Source organism: Ammospiza caudacuta, chromosome 13 (genome assembly GCF_027887145.1).
Source record: "Ammospiza caudacuta isolate bAmmCau1 chromosome 13, bAmmCau1.pri, whole genome shotgun sequence".
NCBI lineage: Eukaryota > Metazoa > Chordata > Aves > Passeriformes > Passerellidae > Ammospiza > Ammospiza caudacuta.
The window spans coordinates 16,086,689-16,105,623 of NC_080605.1; the positions used below are offsets into that span (position 1 = coordinate 16,086,689).

Consider the following 18,935-nt stretch of genomic DNA (forward strand, 5'->3'; position numbering starts at 1 on the left):
GGGAGGAGGATCCGGCCGGCGGGGCCGTGCCCAGCCCAGCCCCTGCGCCGCCCCGCGCACCTCGCACCGGCTCCGGCACCGACACCAACACCGGCACCGGCACCGCTCGCCCCCCGCGCCGGGGCCGCCGCCGCCGCTCGCAGCCCGCCCCGCCCGCCCCGGCATGAAGGTGCTCCGGCACAAGATCGAGCTCCTGACAGGTACGGCCCGGCCGCGGCGCCGGAGCGGGGCTGTGGAACCCGGAGGGGCGGTGGGGCCGGGGATGGCGAGAGCCGTCAGCCCCTGAGCCCCCCGAGGCGATGGAGCTGCCCCACACCCGCACCCTGCCTTTGCTCCCGGGGCGCGGGGGCCGGGCTCGGGTCCTGCCCGGGCTCCGGGAGGCGATGCCTTGCTGCAGCGGGGAAAGCCCAGCCCGGGGGTGCTGGGGAACGGGAACGGAGTCGGCAGCTCCAGGCAAAGGGGGCGGCGAGCAGACAGCCGGGGTGGGGGGGGGGGGGGCTGGGGGATAGCTGGAGCATCCCTGCGGTGCCTCCCGGCTCCTCAGCCAGCCTCCCCTGGGAGTCTCCCCGCTGTCCCGACAATGCGCTGGGCTGGGGAGGAGGCTGCTCTTAGCAACAGCCACTGCGAGACAGCCTGAGCCCCCCCAAAGCCCCGGCTGCCCCCGCCACCCCCGGACCCCGCGCTGCTCAGCCCTCATCGGTGGCACCGTGTGCCCCGGACCCCGCGCTGCTCAGCCCCTCAGCAGTGTCACCGTGTGTCCCGGACCCTGCGCTGCTCAGCCCCTCAGCAGTGTCACCGTGTCCCCGGACCCTGCGCTGCTCAGCCCTCAGCAGTGTCACCGTGTCCCCGGACCCTGCGCTGCTCAGCCCTCATCGGTGGCACCGTGTCCCTGGACCCTGCGCTGCTCAGCCCTCATCGGTGGCACCGTGTGCCCCGGCCCGGCCTGGCGGCTCCCGTGGTGTGGCTGCCCGGTCCTGCACCCTCAGCTGGACCGCACTTGAGGGGTTTGTGGGGGCTGCTGGGGTCCTGCGTCCCCCACGGGTTCAGAGACAGCCGTGGCTGTTCCTCCTGCACCGGTGGAGCGGGATGTGGCCAGGCTGTGTCACACTGGGGTTTTTCTTCACCCCATCGTGCTCCCCCATCCCTCCCGCTCGGGGGGCAATGCGGGGGGCACACCAGACTGAGCTGCAAGTTCCCTTCCTCCCTCTGCCAGCCTCACTGAAGGCTGTCTTGGCTTCACTGCCTGGCAGGGGCCAGCCCTCACTTCTGATTTGTCTGCCTGTTTGTGGCTGCTCAGTCAGGCCGAGGTGTCTGTGCCAACATCCTGTGGGCACCACATCCGTGCCAGGGCAGCTCGCAGGTACTCAGTGTGGGGACTCCCGTGACACTGAGGAACATCTGAGGGATCCTTGCCCTGTGACCAAACACGCTCCCAAGTGTGAAATGGAGCTCACAGCCTTGTCGTGATCATGATATAATTATTATTATATCATGATATATCATGATATAATAATAATAATAATAATAGTGCTACAAGCTGGTTCTCCTGCAGTTAGCCAGCAGTGCAGATCCCTGGGGAAGGGAAGCCAATGTAGCTGTTCCTGTCCCATCTATGTACACAGTGCCAGGCCCCTGGTGGGGCAGAGCACTAGTCCCAGACAGAGCATTTATGTCCTGCTGCGTTTGGAACTGATTGGGAGTTAGGGAAGAGACGTGTCCTGGCTGTGCACCACACTGGGAAGGCAGAGTGGGAGCAGAGATGGGTATGTTTGGGGGTTACCCAGGGGATGGGTGCTGGTTGGGGGGCACTGGGGTGAGCTGCAAGGAAAGGGGCTCGTTACTGGGCACATTACCCTGGCAGAAGATGGGAGCCAGGTTTGGAGTTTTGGCTGGGACACCTGGAGCTGTGGCTTCCTCACCAGCCCTCCATAGCAATGGTGACCCAGTGGGGCTGAGTGAGACTGCCCACAGCCCCACAGCTACACTGCTAAGGAGGGACAGGGGTTCCTGTGGGGTGCCATGGGATGCAGAGCACCCAGGGAAGGTGGCAGCACGGCTGTGACCCTGATCCCTGACTTACTGATCCCTCCTCTATTCCCAAACTCCCACTTTGGGAGACTGTCCACCCCTGCTGTTGGAGCAGGGCTCTGCCACGTCCCCCCTGAGCCAGCTTTGCCCCCACCACACAAACAAGGTCACGGGGCCTTTCCTCATGGCTCAGCCACCCTCCCTCCCTCCCATACTAGCTGCAGGCTGTAATTAATAAAGGCATTCACCATACACTAAGTGCTGTTCCCAGCCACCCCGGGGCCGTGGCCACACGGTGGGTTGGTGTGCTCAGCGTGGGACTCTCCTGCTCTCCTCCAGACCCAGCTATTGGTGAGGCTGATTTTTCCCCTGTTTTTCCTCCTGAGGTTGTGGGGTTGCTCTGTTGGTGGCTCTGCAGGCTGTGCTGGCTTGGCTGTGCTGGTGGGCTGTGGGCCAGGGCTGTCCCTGTGCCACAGAGCCATCTCCCCAGCAGCACAGCCCAGCCTGGAGCAGTGTGCCCCTCACTTGTGCCTCTCCTTGGGGCTGAGGGCACCTCTCAACATCCCCCAGCCTGGTGGGATCCTCTGGGCAGGGGGTGGCACGGAGACTCCTGGTGCTGGGTGCCCTGGGAATCTCGAGAGGCTTTGCAGTGGTGTTTCTCCCTCCCAACAGTCCTGGATTGTTGGATGGCTCCCAAGGAGCAAGGCGAAGTGCCGTGTCTGCAGGGAGCAGGCAGGTGGCACAGCCTGCTTGAGTTTTGAATAGAAAACCCGATCAGAGGAGCAAAACCCGACTTTGGAGTGCAGTTTATGGCCAGCTCCTGTATTCCTGGTGGCTTTGCAGTATTTGTGGCATTCCTTGGGCTTCCCACATTGTCAGCCTGGGCTTGCCTGTGTTTGGAGGTGGACAAAGTGTGGAGCAGGCTCAGCTGAGGCTGTGTGGATGGAGTGGGTCTGTGTCTGCTGCTGTACAGCCCAGACCATCCCCGTTATGTCCAGGGAGATTGCACAGGGGGAGACAGCTGGGAGGGTGTGGGATCAGTGCTGGCTCATTTGGAGAAGCAACAGCTTTTCTGAAGGCTTGGTTTTGTGGAAAGGGTGAAAACAGAGGCTGCAAAGGCAACACCTGAGGTCTGAGTGCAGATAATCCCCCGTTACTGGGATTTGCCAGGTACCCATCCCATTCAAACACAAGGGAGCCTGGACTGCTCCCTGTGTCTTTCACCTTCTGTGTGCAGGCAGCTGCTGATCTCCTTGCTCTCTTTTGCTCTCTGAGCTGAGCTTGTGCCTGGGGGTATTTTTGGAGATGCCAGTGTTGGTTGATGTCAGCAGCACCCAGTCTCACAGTGCTGCTGGGCAGTGGCTCCATGGAGAGGTCTGTCCCCCCAAGTCATGGGGCTGAGGTACCAACGAGCCAGCACCTGATTCACAGGCAAGGAGAAGACTTTGGGAGCAAAGGCTTTACATTTGGATTTCTTCCATCATTGCTGTACAAACTTCAGGCTGTCTCTCTGTTCTCTTTCTGCTTGGAACATCCCTCTGCCTCCCAGCATGGCTGAGAAACTTCACCCCTCATTCTGCCTGTGCAGGGAGATCTCCCTCTGTCCCATCCATACCTATCTGCAGCCTAAAACTGGCCAAAAATTTGGATTTTCTATCTTTGACTAATGCTGAAAGCTGGGATGGAAATTTGGATGCTCTTGCTCTGGGTTGGGTGCTTATCGAGGTGACCAGCATGGACAGATGAGGCTGGCCCCTCAGTTTGCTCAGGATCATGCCCTGGAGATGGGTTTGTCCTTAAGTGGGAGAACTGGAGCTGGGTAGGAACTGCGAGCTGAGCCCATCTAGGCACTGTCTGCTCTGTGCAGAGGGGCTCACTGCAGCCCCTGGACAACTGAAGCACCAAGTGCCCACAGCAGATGGGTGCAGTGGAGCTGATTTGGGTCCCCTTTGGGAGGGAGCCCTGTGAATCTCTGGGGACTGGGGCAAAGAGGACCAAGGAAAGGACCTGCCCTGACCTGTGCCTTGCCCTGCAGGGCTGCTGCTGCAGGAGATGACCATGGCAGGGCTGCACGAGCTGCGCTTCACCGAGGAGAAGCCGCTGCTGCGGGGACAGGACGCCGAGCTGGTGAGTGTGGGGACCACGGTGGCTCTGGCTCCTGCATGTGGGGACAGGGGAGCTTGGGAGGGCTGGAGGGGTGGTGTGCTGGTGCTGGGGTGGCACTCTGTGTGTGTGTGCTGGTTTTGGGTGCACATTGGTGCTCCTCAGTGTGCGAGTGCTCGTGGTGATGAGCACGGGTGAGGTCTGGAGGGATGATGGATGTGTGTGCACAGGCTGCACATCACGATACATCACACTCAGGTAACACATGCACGTGTGTGCAGCTGTTGTGGAAGTGTGTGTGTGTGCACACATGTGGGCACTGTGCCCCCTGCAGCCCCAGGAGTGATGCCCATGGTGTCAGGGGGCTTTGTGAGCTGGGTGGGAGGGCGCTGCAGAAGCGAGGGGTGTCTGTCCCTAATGGCTCCTTCTCATCCCAGGAGAACTCGGATGTCTTCCTCTCCACCGTGGACACAGACTGGAAGGTAGGAGCAGCCGTGGGAGGTGCTGCCCACCCCTGGGTTTCACATGGAACAGCAGCCTGTGCCTGGGGAAGGCTGGGGGGCACTTAGTGGACTCAGGGGTGTTGCTGTCCCTTTTGCTCATCCATCATGGTCCTTGTCAGCAGGGGACAGGGGGATGCTGCCAGGCATCTCTGTGCTGGCGCTCAGATGTGGCTGGTGGGCGCTCGGCCATGGGCTGGGGACAAAACCTTTAAAACAGGCAATTTCTTCTCAGGAAGGCCGAGCTGCTTTTCCAGCCCCTCTACCATTGCCATGGCGATGGTTTCCCAGGCAATGCCAGCTCCCTGCTTACATAAGGGTGTTTGAAAGCCTCTTTCTCTTTTGGAGGGCTGGGGCATTGCCCCCTATACCACCCACCTCTCTTGGAGAGCAGGGCCCCTCTGCTCCCTTGGCTGGCACTGCCCATCTTGTACCTCCATTCCTGCTCTCCAGAGGAGCCCCATGATGCAGCTCCAGCACTCATGGGAGCTCAGCTCGTGCCTGGCTCCCACGTTGGTCTGCATCCCTCTCACACCCCTGCCAAGGCCCATCCTGCACCAGGCTCCCTGGGGAGGGAGGGTGGTGGGTAGTGCTGCCTGTCCCCCTCCCAAAGTGTTCCCCTGCCAAGGGACACCAGTGATTGTCACAACTTCAGGCTGTGTGCTGCCACTTTGCCAGAGTGGGACCATGGGGACAGTGGGATTGGGTGGTGATGGCTGAGCCCTTGCAGGTACAGCACTGAAACAACAGCATTTGTAAGGACAAAATAAATGTGGAATTCATTCATCCTGGGACAAGGGCAGTGGAGCACAGGTCCCTGATTTAGCAGGGCCAGAATTTTGGGGCTGGCCCACTGCCATGCAGGTGGGACCTTTGGCAGGATGCTGGGTGCTGCCTGCTGTGCTTCACAGAGTGGGACAAACCTGATGGACCTCTCAAAAGGCACAAAATAATTAAAATGGTGCCCTCCCCAGCAGCTCCAAAGCTGGTGAGGTGCTGGGGCTGGGAGCAGCAGGGTGTGCAGGGCTGGGCTGCTCCTTTCTCTGCTTGCTCAGGGCTTCTGTTGGCCACTGGAGGGGACACCAAACCTCCTGGTGTCACCAGAGAGAGAGAGAGAAAGGAGAGGGAGGTGAGGAGGGAGGGAGGTGGCAGTGCCAGGCTGCCCAGAGCTCTCAGTAGCACCAGAGGCACCAGTGTGGCTCTGGCTCAGCTGTGCTGGGGCAGGGCTTGGTTGGCACACAGGGGATATTAAAGAGCAATGACCCTCCCAGGACAAATGTTGTCTGTTTCAGGGGTTGGCCCACGGTGGCACTGAACTGTGTCCCTGGTGGTGCCCAAGTGGAGCAGTTCTGGACAGCAAATGCCACAGGGATGCACTTCAGGACCTAGAAAAGTAATTGGGCAACAACCAAGGCAGCTTTTCCCAAGCCAGCCAGACCCTTTGACCTCTTGGTTTCCCTCCAAGAGCCTCCAGGCAGGGATGGGCTGAGTTTCCTGGGCTATGCCAGGGCAACCACCTCCTTTTCTCCACTCTGACATTTGCAAGTTGGTGCAGTGCAAAGGCTGGGGCCTGCCTGCCATTCCTTGGGGAGATCTTACCCAATTTTCTAGGCTCACCTCCTTGGGATAATCCAATCCAGCCCCCAGCTTAACTCTTCACTGTCCATCTGCTCCTCCCTAGACCCCGTCATTGACTTGTGCCACCAGCCAAAGTAAAGCCCTTGAGACAAAGCCAAGGTGCAGGAGAGCTGTGGGAAGGTGCCCTGGGACCCTGGATCCTGCAGGAGGTCTGGGCCACCCACCTGGCACGTGGGCTAGTAGCCAAGGCAGTGGTGATCCCATTTGATGCTGTTCCAGCAAAGTCAGCCTTGCTCAGCCCTGCCATCTCCCTGAAGCCCTTTTGTATTTACCTTGGCTCTTCTACCCCTTCTGTCTTCTGTTAATCACTTTCTGTCTTTTCTTGTCCCTTTGCATCTCTTGTTTTTTTCTGGGGACTGTGTCTCTCATGGTCTTTGGCTCTACAGGCAGCAGGGCTGGGGAAACCAGAAATGGTACCTGGAGTGCCAGGAACCACCTGGGAGCTGGAATTCCGCATCACACTCAGTCCTTCACTTGCAGAGATGCCTCTTTCCAGGCCTGGGTCTGAGCTCCCCACGGGACAGAGCAGTCAGGGTGAAGCCTGGTGGAGGCAGTGGGAATGTCATCCCTCTGCCTGCCTGTCCTTTCTCCCACATCAGGACCTTCTGCCTGTGCAGCCCTGCCTTGTTTGTGGCACATGGCTTTCAGTGGGTTCCTGAAAGGCAGTGAAGGGACTGTGGGACTCCTTCTCCATCCATGATTGCCCAGCTTTGTGCTGGTCATGCCAAGTGGGGCAGTGCTGCTGGACTGGGCAGGGGCAGGCAGGGTGCAGGGGAAGGGCACCCACAGACTGCTGGGGGGTTTTGGTGATGGTGGTGGTGAAAGGCCTCGTTGGAATCAGGGAAGAAATCATCTGCTGCACACATGTGCACATGGGAATACTCACACATGTGTGCATGCACACAGCATGTGTCAGTCCAGGGCCACAATCCAACCCCTTGGAGCTGCTGGATTGTCCCTCCTCCTGCTTTATTTGCCTGCCACTGGTGATGCCCAGGTCAGGGAGAAACCCTGCACAACCCCTGTGTGCCATCATCCCACAGCTGTGTGGGTGTGCTGCTGGGTGAGGTGACACAGGCATGGACATGTGTGTGCCCCTCTGTGCACACCTGTCCAAGGCTCTGCAGGTGTGCAGCTCGCTGTGCATCCACCAGCATTAGTGATGGCCATGGCATCCATGCTGATGCAGCAGGTGTGCTCCTGGTGTGCACGACATGCACAGAACAGGTACTGACACACACAGGGCCTGCCCTGGGGGGTGTGCCACTCCTCCCAGTGGGGTGTACGTGCTTTGGTGTGGGTATGGTATTAAGTTTCCCAGTTTTTCCCCTGGCAGACAGAGTTTTGCCTGGCCCATGTGTGTCTGTGTTGGTACGTGTTCCTGTGCATGCACACGCGTGGTCACGGGCACGTGGCACAGCGCGCCTGCTGTGTCCCTCTCCTGTTTTTTAGCATGTGCCCGTGTCCATCTGTGGCTCTGTGTGTGCTGCCCTGCCCGGGCACGGCTGCAGGGCCCTGGCCATGGCTGCGGGCTCTGTGTGGCCGCAGCCAGGTGTGTGCAGGGGCACAGCTGGCACTGCCCTGGCCGTGCCAGGGCTGCTCCGCGGGAATGCCAGTCCAGACACCCCGCCTGCCTCCGTCTGCCCAAAGAGGGAAGATGGAGAAGGTACCGCACGGTGCCAGGCGTTTTTTCTTCATAAACAAGGGTATTTGGGGCCAATTGGAGCATGAATAATTCCCGCGGCAGCCAATGGCTGAGTGCTGGCTCCATCGCGGCGCTCGCCCGCAATGGAGGCCAAGCCTGCCGAGGGGGAAGGGCGAGGGAGGGCTCAGCGCAGGGCTGGGGCTCCGCTATAAATGCAGGCGAGGGGCTGAGCCAGCGCAGAGCTGCGCTGAGCCCCGGCGCTGCGTTCCCGTGCCCCACACCCGCACCTCCAGCTTGGCCCACCTGAGCATCCTCGTCCGCCCAGCTCCTCACCATGCCGGAGTGCTGGGATGGGGTAGGTACCGCGTTCCCCTGCTCGCTGCCCTCCCTCCCTCTCTCCCTCCCTCCGCAGGTGTTTTGCCCCAGCGTCTCTGCTGCTTGCCCAGGCTGGGCCTTTGCAGCCGGCAGGGCTCGGAGTAGGTCAGGCAGCCAATGGGGCAGGGAGGACCCACGGCTGGGGAGCCCTTCCTCCCCCCAGCCCTGCTGCCGCATCCCTGATGTGCTGCAGGTTTTGGGGACGCATTGTCCTTGAGCGTGTCCTCCCCGAGGCGGGCAGAGGTGCTGTGCCCAGGCTGAGGGTGAGCGGCTGTGCCCGTGCTGGGGCTGTGTGCTGATGGGGGCACACTGCCCCTTGCCCACCCCCTGAGCTGCAGAGGGACAGGGTCTCTGCCTGTTTTGAAACAAGCCCTCAGTTGTTTTCTGGCCTCTGCGGTGATGGCAACACCCGATGGCAACAGGCTGGTGCAGAGGGGGTGAGAGAGGTGGGAGCACTGCAGCGGTAGCCTGGACATGGGTGGGCTCAGACACCTGTGGGTGCTGAGACCCCCATGTCCCTCCTTGCTGGGGCTGTGGGTTGTCTGTTCCCCTCTCTCCTTGCTGTGGGCTGTCTGTGCCCCTCTCTCCTTGCTGCGTGCATCCCCTGCATGCCGAGGCTCTTCCCCCAGCGAGCATCCCTGCGGCAAAGGGCAGGGCTGTGGTAGCCAGCGGTGCTGCAGAGGCTGCACCACGGGCAGGATGTGCCTGGCTTGCTGGAGGGTGGGGGGCAGGAGGGAGCAGTGTTGAGGCTGGATCTGCTACCGTGGGCAGGTGATTTTGGGGTAGAATTGAAAGCTGAGCTGTTGGGCATGTGATGGGGACCACGGGGATGGTGCTGGCAAGGAGGCAGCCCTGTGCCCAGGACCAGACCACATGGATGTCTCCTGCTCTGTGACCTTGGGCCAGGCCCTTGCTCTGCCTCAGTGTCCCAATGTGTTGTTGCAGAGGGATGTCATTGCCTGTGCACTTCTGCCTGATGCAGCTGCAGAGGGTGGAGGGACAGCTGTGGATGAGGGATGGGGTCAGGGTGCCCTTGGATGAGAAGAGATGTCTCCACAGAGCCCTGGATCTGCTTTTGGCCACCGTGTTCCCCCAGGGACAGCAGGTCTCAGTGAGGGGAGGCACTGCAGTGAGGAGACCCTGTCCCCAGGCTGTTCCTCCCACCCACCATGTGTCCTTCAGAGTCCTTGGTGGCGTGTAACCCGCGTGAGCATCCACGTACCTGCTCCCCTCCCACCAGCCCAGCCATGGGGCTGCCAGTGCCAGCAGTGAGGGCTGTGATGCTTGGGCACCCTGCCACCATCCCTGCCCTGCCCTGCCCTGCTCAGCACATGCTGCTCCTGCACCCAGCAATCCCAGCCCCGGGGTCACTGCTGCTGGACTGGCTGGTGGGCATCTGGAGGGGACCTCTGGTCCCTTGTCCTTGGGGAGCACCTGCACTCAGTTTCCTGTGATGGCTGGCAGCAAGGGCCAGGATGTGGAAGGAAAGGAACCCTCCTAGACAGGGAAACTGAGGCACAGGGTAGTTTTTGTCTCTGTGTGGGGGCACTGCTATTTCAGGTTTTAAAGTTACTTTAGCTGTAATTTTGGGATCACTTACAGCATTTCCTGGAGTGCTGTCCAAGGTCTGACCTCTGCCTGTTTGTCCCAGACACATTGAAACTGCACCCAACTGGGCCATGCTGTGAGCCCCTCCCTTGTTGCCAAAATTTTCTTGGTCTCAAGCCCTTGAAGATCTCCTTTCTGTCCTGTGGTCCTATCCTGTTATCCTTCTCTCTCAAGCTCTCTTGGATCCATCCCTTGATACCATCCTGTGATCCCATCCCATGATACGCATGTCCAATCTTACATCCTGTGATCCCTTCCCTTCCCTTCCCTTCCCTTCCCTTCCCTTCCCTTCCCTTCCCTTCCCTTCCCTTCCCTTCCCTTCCCTTCCCTTCCCTTCCCTTCCCTTCCCTTCCCTTCCCTTCCCTTCCCTTCCCTTCCCTTCCCTTCCCTTCCCTTCCCTTCCCTTCCCTTCCCTTCCCTTCCCCATGATTTGTCCTGCTTTCTACCCTCTCTGGAATACCCAGAGCTGTTTTTTTTTTCCTGGGACAGCTGCTCCTCTTTCCCGTGTCTTCCCATGGGACCCAGCCATTTGAGGAAGCAGCAGGGAAGGGTGTGATGGCAGGGGAGGATGGAAGAATTCCTTAGGGCAGGTGGGCCTCACCCTTTGTCTCCTCTTCCCCAGGAACACGACATTGAGACCCCCTACGGGCTGCTGCACGTGGTGATCCGGGGCTCTCCCAAGGGGAACCGCCCGGCCATCCTGACCTACCACGATGTGGGCCTCAACCGTGAGTGCTGCTCCCAGCTGGGCTGCAGGGCAGGCAGGGCTGGGCCCCAGGGCTGCCGGGACATCGCCCCTGGCTCAGCTCCTTTGCCCCCACCCATGGCTGCACGGGGTATCTGAAACACCAGGGGAGTTTGGGTGCTCAGCTGGACACAAAGCCAGGCACAGCCAGGAGGGCTTGGCCACCGCAGTGCTGCCTGCCTGCCTGTCCACAGCACAGCAGCAGGGATGGGACATGGGGGATGCTGGCCACAGCAGCAGGGATGGGACATGGGGGATGCTGGCCACAGCAGCAGGGATGGGACACGGGGGATGCTGGCCACAGCAGCAGGGATGGGACATGGGGGATGCTGGCCACAGCAGCAGGGATGGGACACGGGGGATGCTGGCCACAGCAGCAGGGATGGGACATGGGGGATGCTGGGCTGGTTCTCACTGCCATCTCCAGCCTGTTGGTATTCAGAGCATGGACCCAGCTGGCAGCAGAGCAGAATGGGGGACAAGAGAGACTGGGAATAGCAGGGAAGGAGGGGCTGGGGCTCTGATGTGGAGATGCTGCACTTTGTGTCAGCCTGCAGCCCTAGACCTGCACCCAGAGCCCTGTCCCTTCTGGCTGATCCAGGATGCTCAATTCCCTGCGAGTGGGGAGAGGCATCTCCCGCTCTGCTGGCGGCTGAGGCTGAGTCACTGACATGCCACATGAGCTGTGTCACCATTGCAGCAGCTCTGGCTGCTCAGATACACGTCACGCTGGCTGCAAGGAGCCTCACAACCTGCCTCACCCCACGTGTTGGGAGGCATGTCCAGCACTGATGCCATGGGACAGAACAGGACAGGACCCCTCCAAGCCCTGGCAGTGTCTGTATCCCACTGCAATGCTGGGGTCTTGTCCACAGCTGGGGATGTTTCTTTGACTCTTTCCAAGCAGGGAGATTTGCAGCTGTTCCTCAAATCCTGTGTTTGCTTGAGCCCTTTCTGGGGATTTTGGACAGGGCTAATGCTCCAGGCTGCTAATCCTGCTGCCCACTGGGTGGTCTTGCAGTCCTGGGCTCTGCAGCCCTCAGTCCCATCCTTCTGAGAATGAGGTCACCACAAACTTCTCATTCTGGCTGTGTCTGTCCATCCCCATGCCTCCTGACACCTGTAGGGATGCAGCCCTTGCTAACAGCAACTGTGGTCCCTGCTGGGAGGACAAGGAGCCTGGAGGGAAGGGATGGGATGGTTTTGGTGGCATGTCACCTCCTGGGTGAAGGGCAGTGGGAGGGTGGGCAGCTGCTGTCCATGCTCCCCTGACCCACCAGGCCCCAGAGTTGGGGTGTTTTGTCTCTGACACCCACCTGCCCTTTGACAGACAAGCTTTGTTTCAACACCTTCTTCAACTATGAGGACATGCAGGAGATCACGAAGCACTTTGTGGTGTGCCACGTGGATGCACCAGGACAGCAGGCAGGAGCCTCACAGTTCCCTCAGGGGTAGGTGCCAGCTGCAGGGGCTCACTGTGCCTGCTGGGGTGTCACTTCCCTGCCCCTTGGGTTGTTGCTGCATGGCAGTTGTGCTCTGCCTGTGGGTCTTTCCAAACTGAGCCAAAGCCTGTGGCAGATGACTGGCCCAGGGTGGGTGGTTTGCAGATGGGTGGCATTTCCCTGCCCATTTCAGGCAGCCCAGCTGCCCTGTCCCCGACACTGTGCTCTGAACAGGTTCCATAACCACCATCCTGTGCCTCCCTGTGCCACAGGTACCAGTATCCATCCATGGACCAGCTGGCTGCCATGTTACCCAGCGTGGTGCAGCATTTTGGGTGAGTCAGCCTCTCTTCCACAGCTGCTGGCTGAGGGTCCTGGCCGGGACATGGACAGAAGACAAAGATTTGGGGCTGGCATCCTGCAAGTCTTCTTGCTGTGGGTGGAGGGGTGTCCCAGGGAACGTGTTGGAGCCTGCTGTCCCTCATGTACACCTCTCCATATTTCCAGGTTCAAGTATGTGATCGGGATCGGTGTTGGGGCAGGAGCCTACGTGCTGGCCAAGTTTGCGGTGAGCCTGGGGCTGGGATGGGCTGGCCTTGAGCTGTTTGTACCTGCTGTCAGTCCAGGGCATGGGGAAGAGCAGGAGCTGATACCTCCAGGCAGTCTCTGTTGCTGCAGAGGCTCCTGGGGGGTTGGGGCACCCAGGACAGCAGTGCCAAGGCCACAGTGGCTGGGTGGTCTCCTGTTGCTCCCAGGACGGGGTCACATCAGCTCCATGCAGTGCCTGTGCAGTGGCTCTGGTGGGGGGCTGCCCAGGGCACATCTCCCCTCCCCTCTGAGCCTCTCCCCTCTTGCTCTCTGCAGCTCATCTTCCCTGACCTGGTCGAAGGGCTGGTCCTGATGAACATCGACCCCAATGGCAAAGGCTGGATTGACTGGGCAGCTGCCAAGGTGGGCAGGCCCCGACCCCTCCTGCCAGTCCTGGCAGCTTCCTGGGGCAGGAGGCAGCCATGGCAGTGCAGTAACTCCCTGTGCTCCCTCTGCAGCTCTCTGGCCTCACCAGCACGCTGCCAGACATTGTCCTGTCCCATCTGTTCAGCCAGGTAAGGGCTGTGCATCCTCCAGGCCTCTGCCACCAGCCCCTGGCCCAGCATCCCAGCTGGGTCACCTGGGCTGCGCCCTGCCAGTGCCACAGTGCCACTGGGCCTGTCCCATGTACAGGTTTGGGGTTAGTCAAGCCCTGCCTGGTCTGAGGCTTAACCTTGATGAGTTTGTGAACTGTGCCCATGTCCTGCCTGGGTGTGCTGCCTGCAGCTCCACCGTGCCCAGCTGCACTGCCCAGCATCCCCTTCTCATCCGTGCTGGCTGGCATGGGCAGGACTTGGGGAGCAGGGTGTGTCCCCAGCACCTGCCCTGACCTCCATCCCCTGCTGGCACAGGAGGAGCTGATGAACAACACGGAGCTGGTGCAGAGTTACCGGCAGCAGATCGGCAGCGTGGTGAACCAGTTCAACCTCCAGCTCTTCCTCAACATGTACAATGGGTGAGTGCTCCAGGCAGCCCCACTGCAGGGCTGGGTCCCTGTCTGTGCTAGGGTGAGGGCTGCAGTGCTGGTGGGTGGCTCTGAGGTCACTGTGAGTGCCCAGACCCCTGTTGGGTGCTGTCATCACCCTCCAGTGCATGCAGGCAGCAGTGCAAACCTGTCTGCCACTGCTGGCTGGGCATGTGGGAGTGGTGGTACCTGAGCCAAAGCCTTGCCATGTCCCAGAGCCCACCATCATGGATACACATATCCATGTCTCCCCCTGCACTGGGTGCTGGCACAGGTCTGGGAAAGGGGGCAGAGATGCTGTCCCATGCATGCAGGGGCTTGGGAGCCCTGCCACTCTGCTGGGTGCTTCATCTTGTGGCAGAGATGGCTAGGGCATCCTCCATGCACAAGGTGCTGAGACAGTAGGGCTGTGTGTGGCTTCTTGGGGCTGGCAGTAGCCTGATTCTTGTGCTGTGGCATCAGTGGTGGCACCTGCCCATGAGCTCACACTGGCCTTTCTCCTCCATCAGCCGCAGGGACCTGGACATCAACCGGCCTGGGACCGTGCCTAATGCCAAGACGCTGCGGTAAGAGTCACACCAGCAAGTCATGGAGGGGTCTCTGGGCAGGGGAATTCACTCAGACCAAACCCTGACCAGGCCCCTTCTCCTGTCACTTCCAGCTGCCCTGTGATGCTGGTGGTCGGAGACAATGCGCCTGCTGAGGAGGGGGTGGTGAGTGCTGCAGGGCGCCAGGCGGGCGATGCCCACGCACGGGCACGCACATGTTCACTGCCTGCTCACACACATGGCAGCTCCTGGGGCTGTGAGTGTGCCTGCTCATGTGCAGACCTGCCTGCTCGTGTGGGCACCTCTGCACACACGGCTCTGTGTGGTTGCCACACCTGGAAAACTCCCCCTTCTCCATATGCCCAGATGTGCTCACACCGTGCATGCTCGGCTGTGTAGGCACACGGGCACTCCCTGCTCTGCCACATGCACCCACACAGCTGCTGGCACACTTGTGTGCCTGTACACACCCGTGTGACACAGAGTGACTCACCAGTCCCCCTCACCTCCCGTTCAGTCCCCACCCTTGCCCAGGCTCATGGGAGGAAAGTCCCCTCTGTCCCATGGCAGGGACAGAGGTCCTGCAGGTGCAGGGCTCACCTAGTGCCCTGTCTGCTCCTGGCTGGGGTGGCATTTGTCAGCTGGAATGCTGTGGGCCAGAGGACTACTTCGTGGCTCCTGGCTTCCTAGGGTGCTAATATCATCTCTCTTGCCTGCAGGTGGAGTGCAACTCCAAGCTGGATCCCACCAACACCACATTCCTGAAGGTAGGCTGGTGGCAACAGGCAGTAGGGAGGTTCCTGCTGCCTATGAAGTGCCCGATTCCCTTCTGCCCCAGGGCTGCAGGGTGTCTCCATCTCTCCATTCCAGGTCCATCATGGCCCTTGGAGCTGGGGGTGTATGGGCAGAGCAGGGTGACCCCAGCAGTGGCACCCTGCCAGTGGGTCCGGGGGGATGGTGGGCAGTACAGGCACCCTCCCAAACTAAGCAGGACCTTCTCTTTGCAGATGGCTGACTCTGGTGGGCTGCCCCAGGTCACACAGGTGAGCCCTCACAATTTCCCCAGTTACCTGGGCATACTGGGCCCTGAGACATGCACTGGTGCTGTCCTTGCCCAACTGGGGATGGGCTATAAGGGTCTCACAGTGGGGCTGCTCAGGGCTGAGAGGGGACCTCAGCCTCAGTGCTGCCTCAGCTCAGCTCACTCTGCTCTCTCCCTACAGCCAGGCAAGCTGACCGAAGCCTTCAAGTACTTCCTGCAAGGCATGGGCTACAGTGAGTGCTGGGGCTGGGCTGGGGCTGGTGTGGGTCTGTGTGTGCCCATGTGTGTGTGCTGACCTGCTGCAGGTCTGTCTGTCCGTGTGTCCACAGGGGACTGGGGTGTACAGGCTCTATGTGCACAGATGTGTGTACAAGGGCTCTGGTGTGCACATGTGTGTGTGTCAGGCTCCCTGTGTTGGTGTGCACATACATGTGTGTGGGCATGCACGAGCAGGGGCTGTGTGTGTGCAACAGACAAGCAGAGCTGATGTGCAGAAGTCTGTGTGTGTGTTTGTGTGCACAGTTTAAGACCATGTGTGTGCACATGGTGACCTGTGTGTGTACATGTTGACCCGTGTGTGCATGCTTGCAAAATTCCACATGTGTGGGTGTCTGTGTGTCCGTGTGTGTGTGTGCAGTCTGTGTGTGTGTGCAGTGTGTGTGCACAGGGACAGCTCCGTGTGCAGGCACACGTGGGTTGGGCAGGGGCTCCTGGCCCAGAGGAGAGGCTGACAGGGCTGACACTCTCTCTCTGCCCTCCCTGCCCTTCTCCTGCCCCTGCCAGTCACCCACCTGAAGGATCGGAGGCTGAGTGGAGGCACAGGTACCGCTCAGTGCCCGCTGCTGCATGGTGCCTGCCTGGCCTGTGCCCTCCAGCTGCCTGGGCACCTCTGGGAGCAGCCTGGATGCAGGACTGGCCCTTTCCTGCCAGATGCCCACTGCCTCGCTCTGCTTTGCCTGAGATGGCACTCTAAGCCAGGGCTGGGGGCTGAGAAATGGCATTCAGACTATTCCACCTCCATGCAGGCACAGTCTCGGCAGTGTGCCCACTGTACCCTCTTCCAGGTGGGCCATCCTGGCTGAGGGATGGTGCCACCTTCCCTGCACACCCTGGGCAGCCAGGGGAGCTCTGATCCCTGCTCACTCTTTTCCTGGAGCATGGTAGTCAGGGGTTCCCACTGCCTGATACCCAGAGGTTGCATGCCCAGGAGTGAGCCTGGTGTTCAGCCTGCCCAGAGCAGCCCTGCCCTGCTGTCCCTCACCTGGAGCTGCTCATGTTGTCACAGCACCGCTTGCTGCAAGCTTGTGCCCAGGCTCAGTCGCATTGGGGAGCAGGGCTGGTGGCAGTGTTGGCTCAGGTTTTCAGAGGGATCTGAGCACCCTGGCCGTCTCTGTGTGCCCGTGCAGTGCCATCTGCCAGCATGACCCGCCTGGCACGCTCCCGCACGGCCTCCCTCACCAGCGCCAGCTCCGTGGATGGCACCCGCCCGCGCGCCTGCACCCACTCGGAGAGCACCGAGGCCATGGGGCAGATCAACCACACCATGGAGGTTTCGTGCTGAGGCCCGCGCCCGCCGCCGACGTCTCCTTCAGAGCCATCTCCCATCCGTCAGCATCCCGCCAGCACCCACCCGCCCCGTGGACATCCTCCACCAGGGCCCTCGCTTCTTCGGGGTCAATTTGTCTTCTTTGCCGTTGGCCCCACCCCCTTGTCTGGTACAGGAGAAGGAGAGGGGCTTCGTCCAGCAGTCACACATGGTTCTGCATTGGTCCTCACCCTCCCCAGCACCGGCCTGGCCCCGGCTTGGGAGGGTGGGTGGCGGGGGGGGCAGGGCCAGGATGGGGTAGCAGGGTCAGGGTGGTGAGATGGGGACAGGATGTTATGATGGGATGGGACAGCACGTGGAGAGGACACAGGAGGTAGGTTGGTCTCCCAAGTTCAACTGATGGCTGACCAAAAGGAATACAGGAAGAGGGAGCAGCGTTACTGGGAGGTCACTGGTCTGTACCTAGGGATGCAGTTTTCATTTCTCCCTGGTGGCCCTCTCTAGGGAGAGCTAGCACGGGATCCCCCAGCACACCCAGAACTTGCTACCCCAGAGCTGGCTGCGCCTTGTGAGAAATCACATCCCATACTGTCCCTTCGCCCTGGTCATGTATCCTGAGGGCTGCCCTGGGGCAACTGAAGAGAGGTCAGCCCTACTCCAGAAGCTATAAGAGCAGAAGGGTGGCATGACTGTCCCCCTGCCACCGGTGGTGGCACTTCCTTGGTCCCTTGTTGCAAGAAGGACAATTACCATCTGCCACCAGAAATGCACTGGGGGGGGGGGGAATTGGCTGGCTTGGCCCCTGCCACACTGTCAGTTCCCCTCCCAGCTCTTGGGCTGAGCCTGCCAGGGTCCAGAGGCCGCTGTTTCAGGGGATGTCACACAGCAAATCCCACCTCAAGTTTTGCCACAACCTGTGGGTGTCATCACCGAGGAGCCATTAGCAATAAGATGAGACACTCCCCCCGCCGTGCTGGGGAGCCCTCAGCACCCCCTGCCCCGCAGGGTGCCTCACCACAAGGTGCTGACACTGTGGGGTGACCCATGGGATGTGGGGAGCGCTCCATGGTCTGGCTTCTCCCACACAGCTGCCCAGACCCACTGAGGCTCCCCAGGTCCACCCCCCACCTTCAGCACTTTGCCTGCACACCGAGCAGGGCGTCTCTCAAGGGCTTGGCTCCCCCCAGGCCGTGGGGCCCCCTCTGGCCACCAAGTCCAGGTGGCTCTTGCCTCTCCCACTCAGCACAGGGACCCCTGTCATTGCATAACCCCAGTGATGGCCACCCAGCCTCTGCTGCCCGAGCAGCCGTGCCCAGCCCCTCCTGGCACAGGTAAGGATGGCCCTGCCTCTGCTGATGGGTGCTCAGGTCTCTGTAGGGTGTCCATGGGGGACATGAGCAGGGAACCCACCAGGTGCCACCTCCTGGGTGAGCAGAACTGGCCCGCTGGAGCAGGTCCCAGCCAGCCCCACAAAAGCATTGCACCCTCAGACCCCATCCCTGCTCCCCAGTGAAGGGCACAGAGCTCCTGGGGCTCCCAGCGGGTGTATGAGGGCTTTTGGCCCTGAGACCCGTGCCCCACCCAAACCCTCCCCTGGTGAAAGGCCACCCCAAAACACCAGTGTGCCCCTTTGTCCCCCACTTTGTTCTGCTGTGTGCTTCCTTCTTGGTGTGACTCTGAAAGCTACGTAGCTCCTTTTTACGGTAGATACCGTTGCGATCTCTTGTTTTCTCAGCGTGTCCTTCCAGATGATATATATATATAAATACCTATACATAATATATATATAAGGGTTTGCCCAATCCCTGACCTTTTTTGGGTTCACTCTTCCTCGCATTCTTGTCCAAGCAGTGCCGTGTGGTTTCCCTGGAGGTGGTGTGGCCGTGCTCGCCTTCAGTTCCTCACCTTGGTTTTGTTGGTTGGTTGGTTTGGTTTTCCCTGGTGGTTTGTTCTTTTGATTTTTGTTCGTTTTCCTTTTTTTCCACAGCGGAATTTAACACATTTTCCTGTCTGAGTGCAGCCTGGTTTTGTCACAGCGGCATGGAGGCCGCAGCACTCGTGAGACAGCAATATGTAAACCGGATCTAACTAACCTGTTGCTGTAGAGAGGAGTTACTGTGTTGGAAATAAACCAACTAACTAATAAAGATGTTAAGAACCTGC

At 60.3% G+C, this 18,935-nt stretch overlaps 1 protein-coding gene across 5 annotated transcripts; it reads left to right on the top strand.

Moving 5' to 3' along the window:
• Positions 1-18,935, top strand: NDRG4 (NDRG family member 4). 5 transcript variants are annotated; one of them, XM_058813818.1, is made up of 17 exons: positions 1-200; positions 4,064-4,155; positions 4,569-4,613; positions 10,520-10,625; positions 11,973-12,093; positions 12,357-12,419; positions 12,592-12,652; positions 12,949-13,035; positions 13,131-13,187; positions 13,524-13,627; positions 14,146-14,202; positions 14,298-14,349; positions 14,904-14,951; positions 15,192-15,227; positions 15,408-15,459; positions 16,010-16,048; positions 16,633-18,935. In XM_058813818.1, the coding sequence occupies exons 1-17, from the start codon at positions 164-166 to the stop codon at positions 16,785-16,787; spliced, it is 1,212 nt and encodes a 403-aa protein (XP_058669801.1). In that variant the 5' UTR covers positions 1-163; the 3' UTR covers positions 16,788-18,935. The 5 variants fall into 5 exon arrangements, with proteins under 5 accessions (XP_058669801.1, XP_058669803.1, XP_058669802.1 ...); XM_058813819.1 differs by lacking the exon at positions 1-200 and adding an exon at positions 1,737-1,763; XM_058813820.1 differs by lacking the exon at positions 16,010-16,048 and having other exon boundaries at positions 9-200.

Coding starts and splice junctions, on each gene's coding strand:
- NDRG4 (XM_058813818.1), top strand. CDS start 164: ATGAAGGTGCTCCGGCACAAGATCGAGCTCCTGACAG. Junction 4,614..10,519: donor CCGTGGACACAGACTGGAAG/GTAGGAGCAGCC, acceptor CCTCTTCCCCAG/GAACACGACATTGAGACCCC. Junction 12,420..12,591: donor AGCGTGGTGCAGCATTTTGG/GTGAGTCAGCCT, acceptor CCATATTTCCAG/GTTCAAGTATGTGATCGGGA.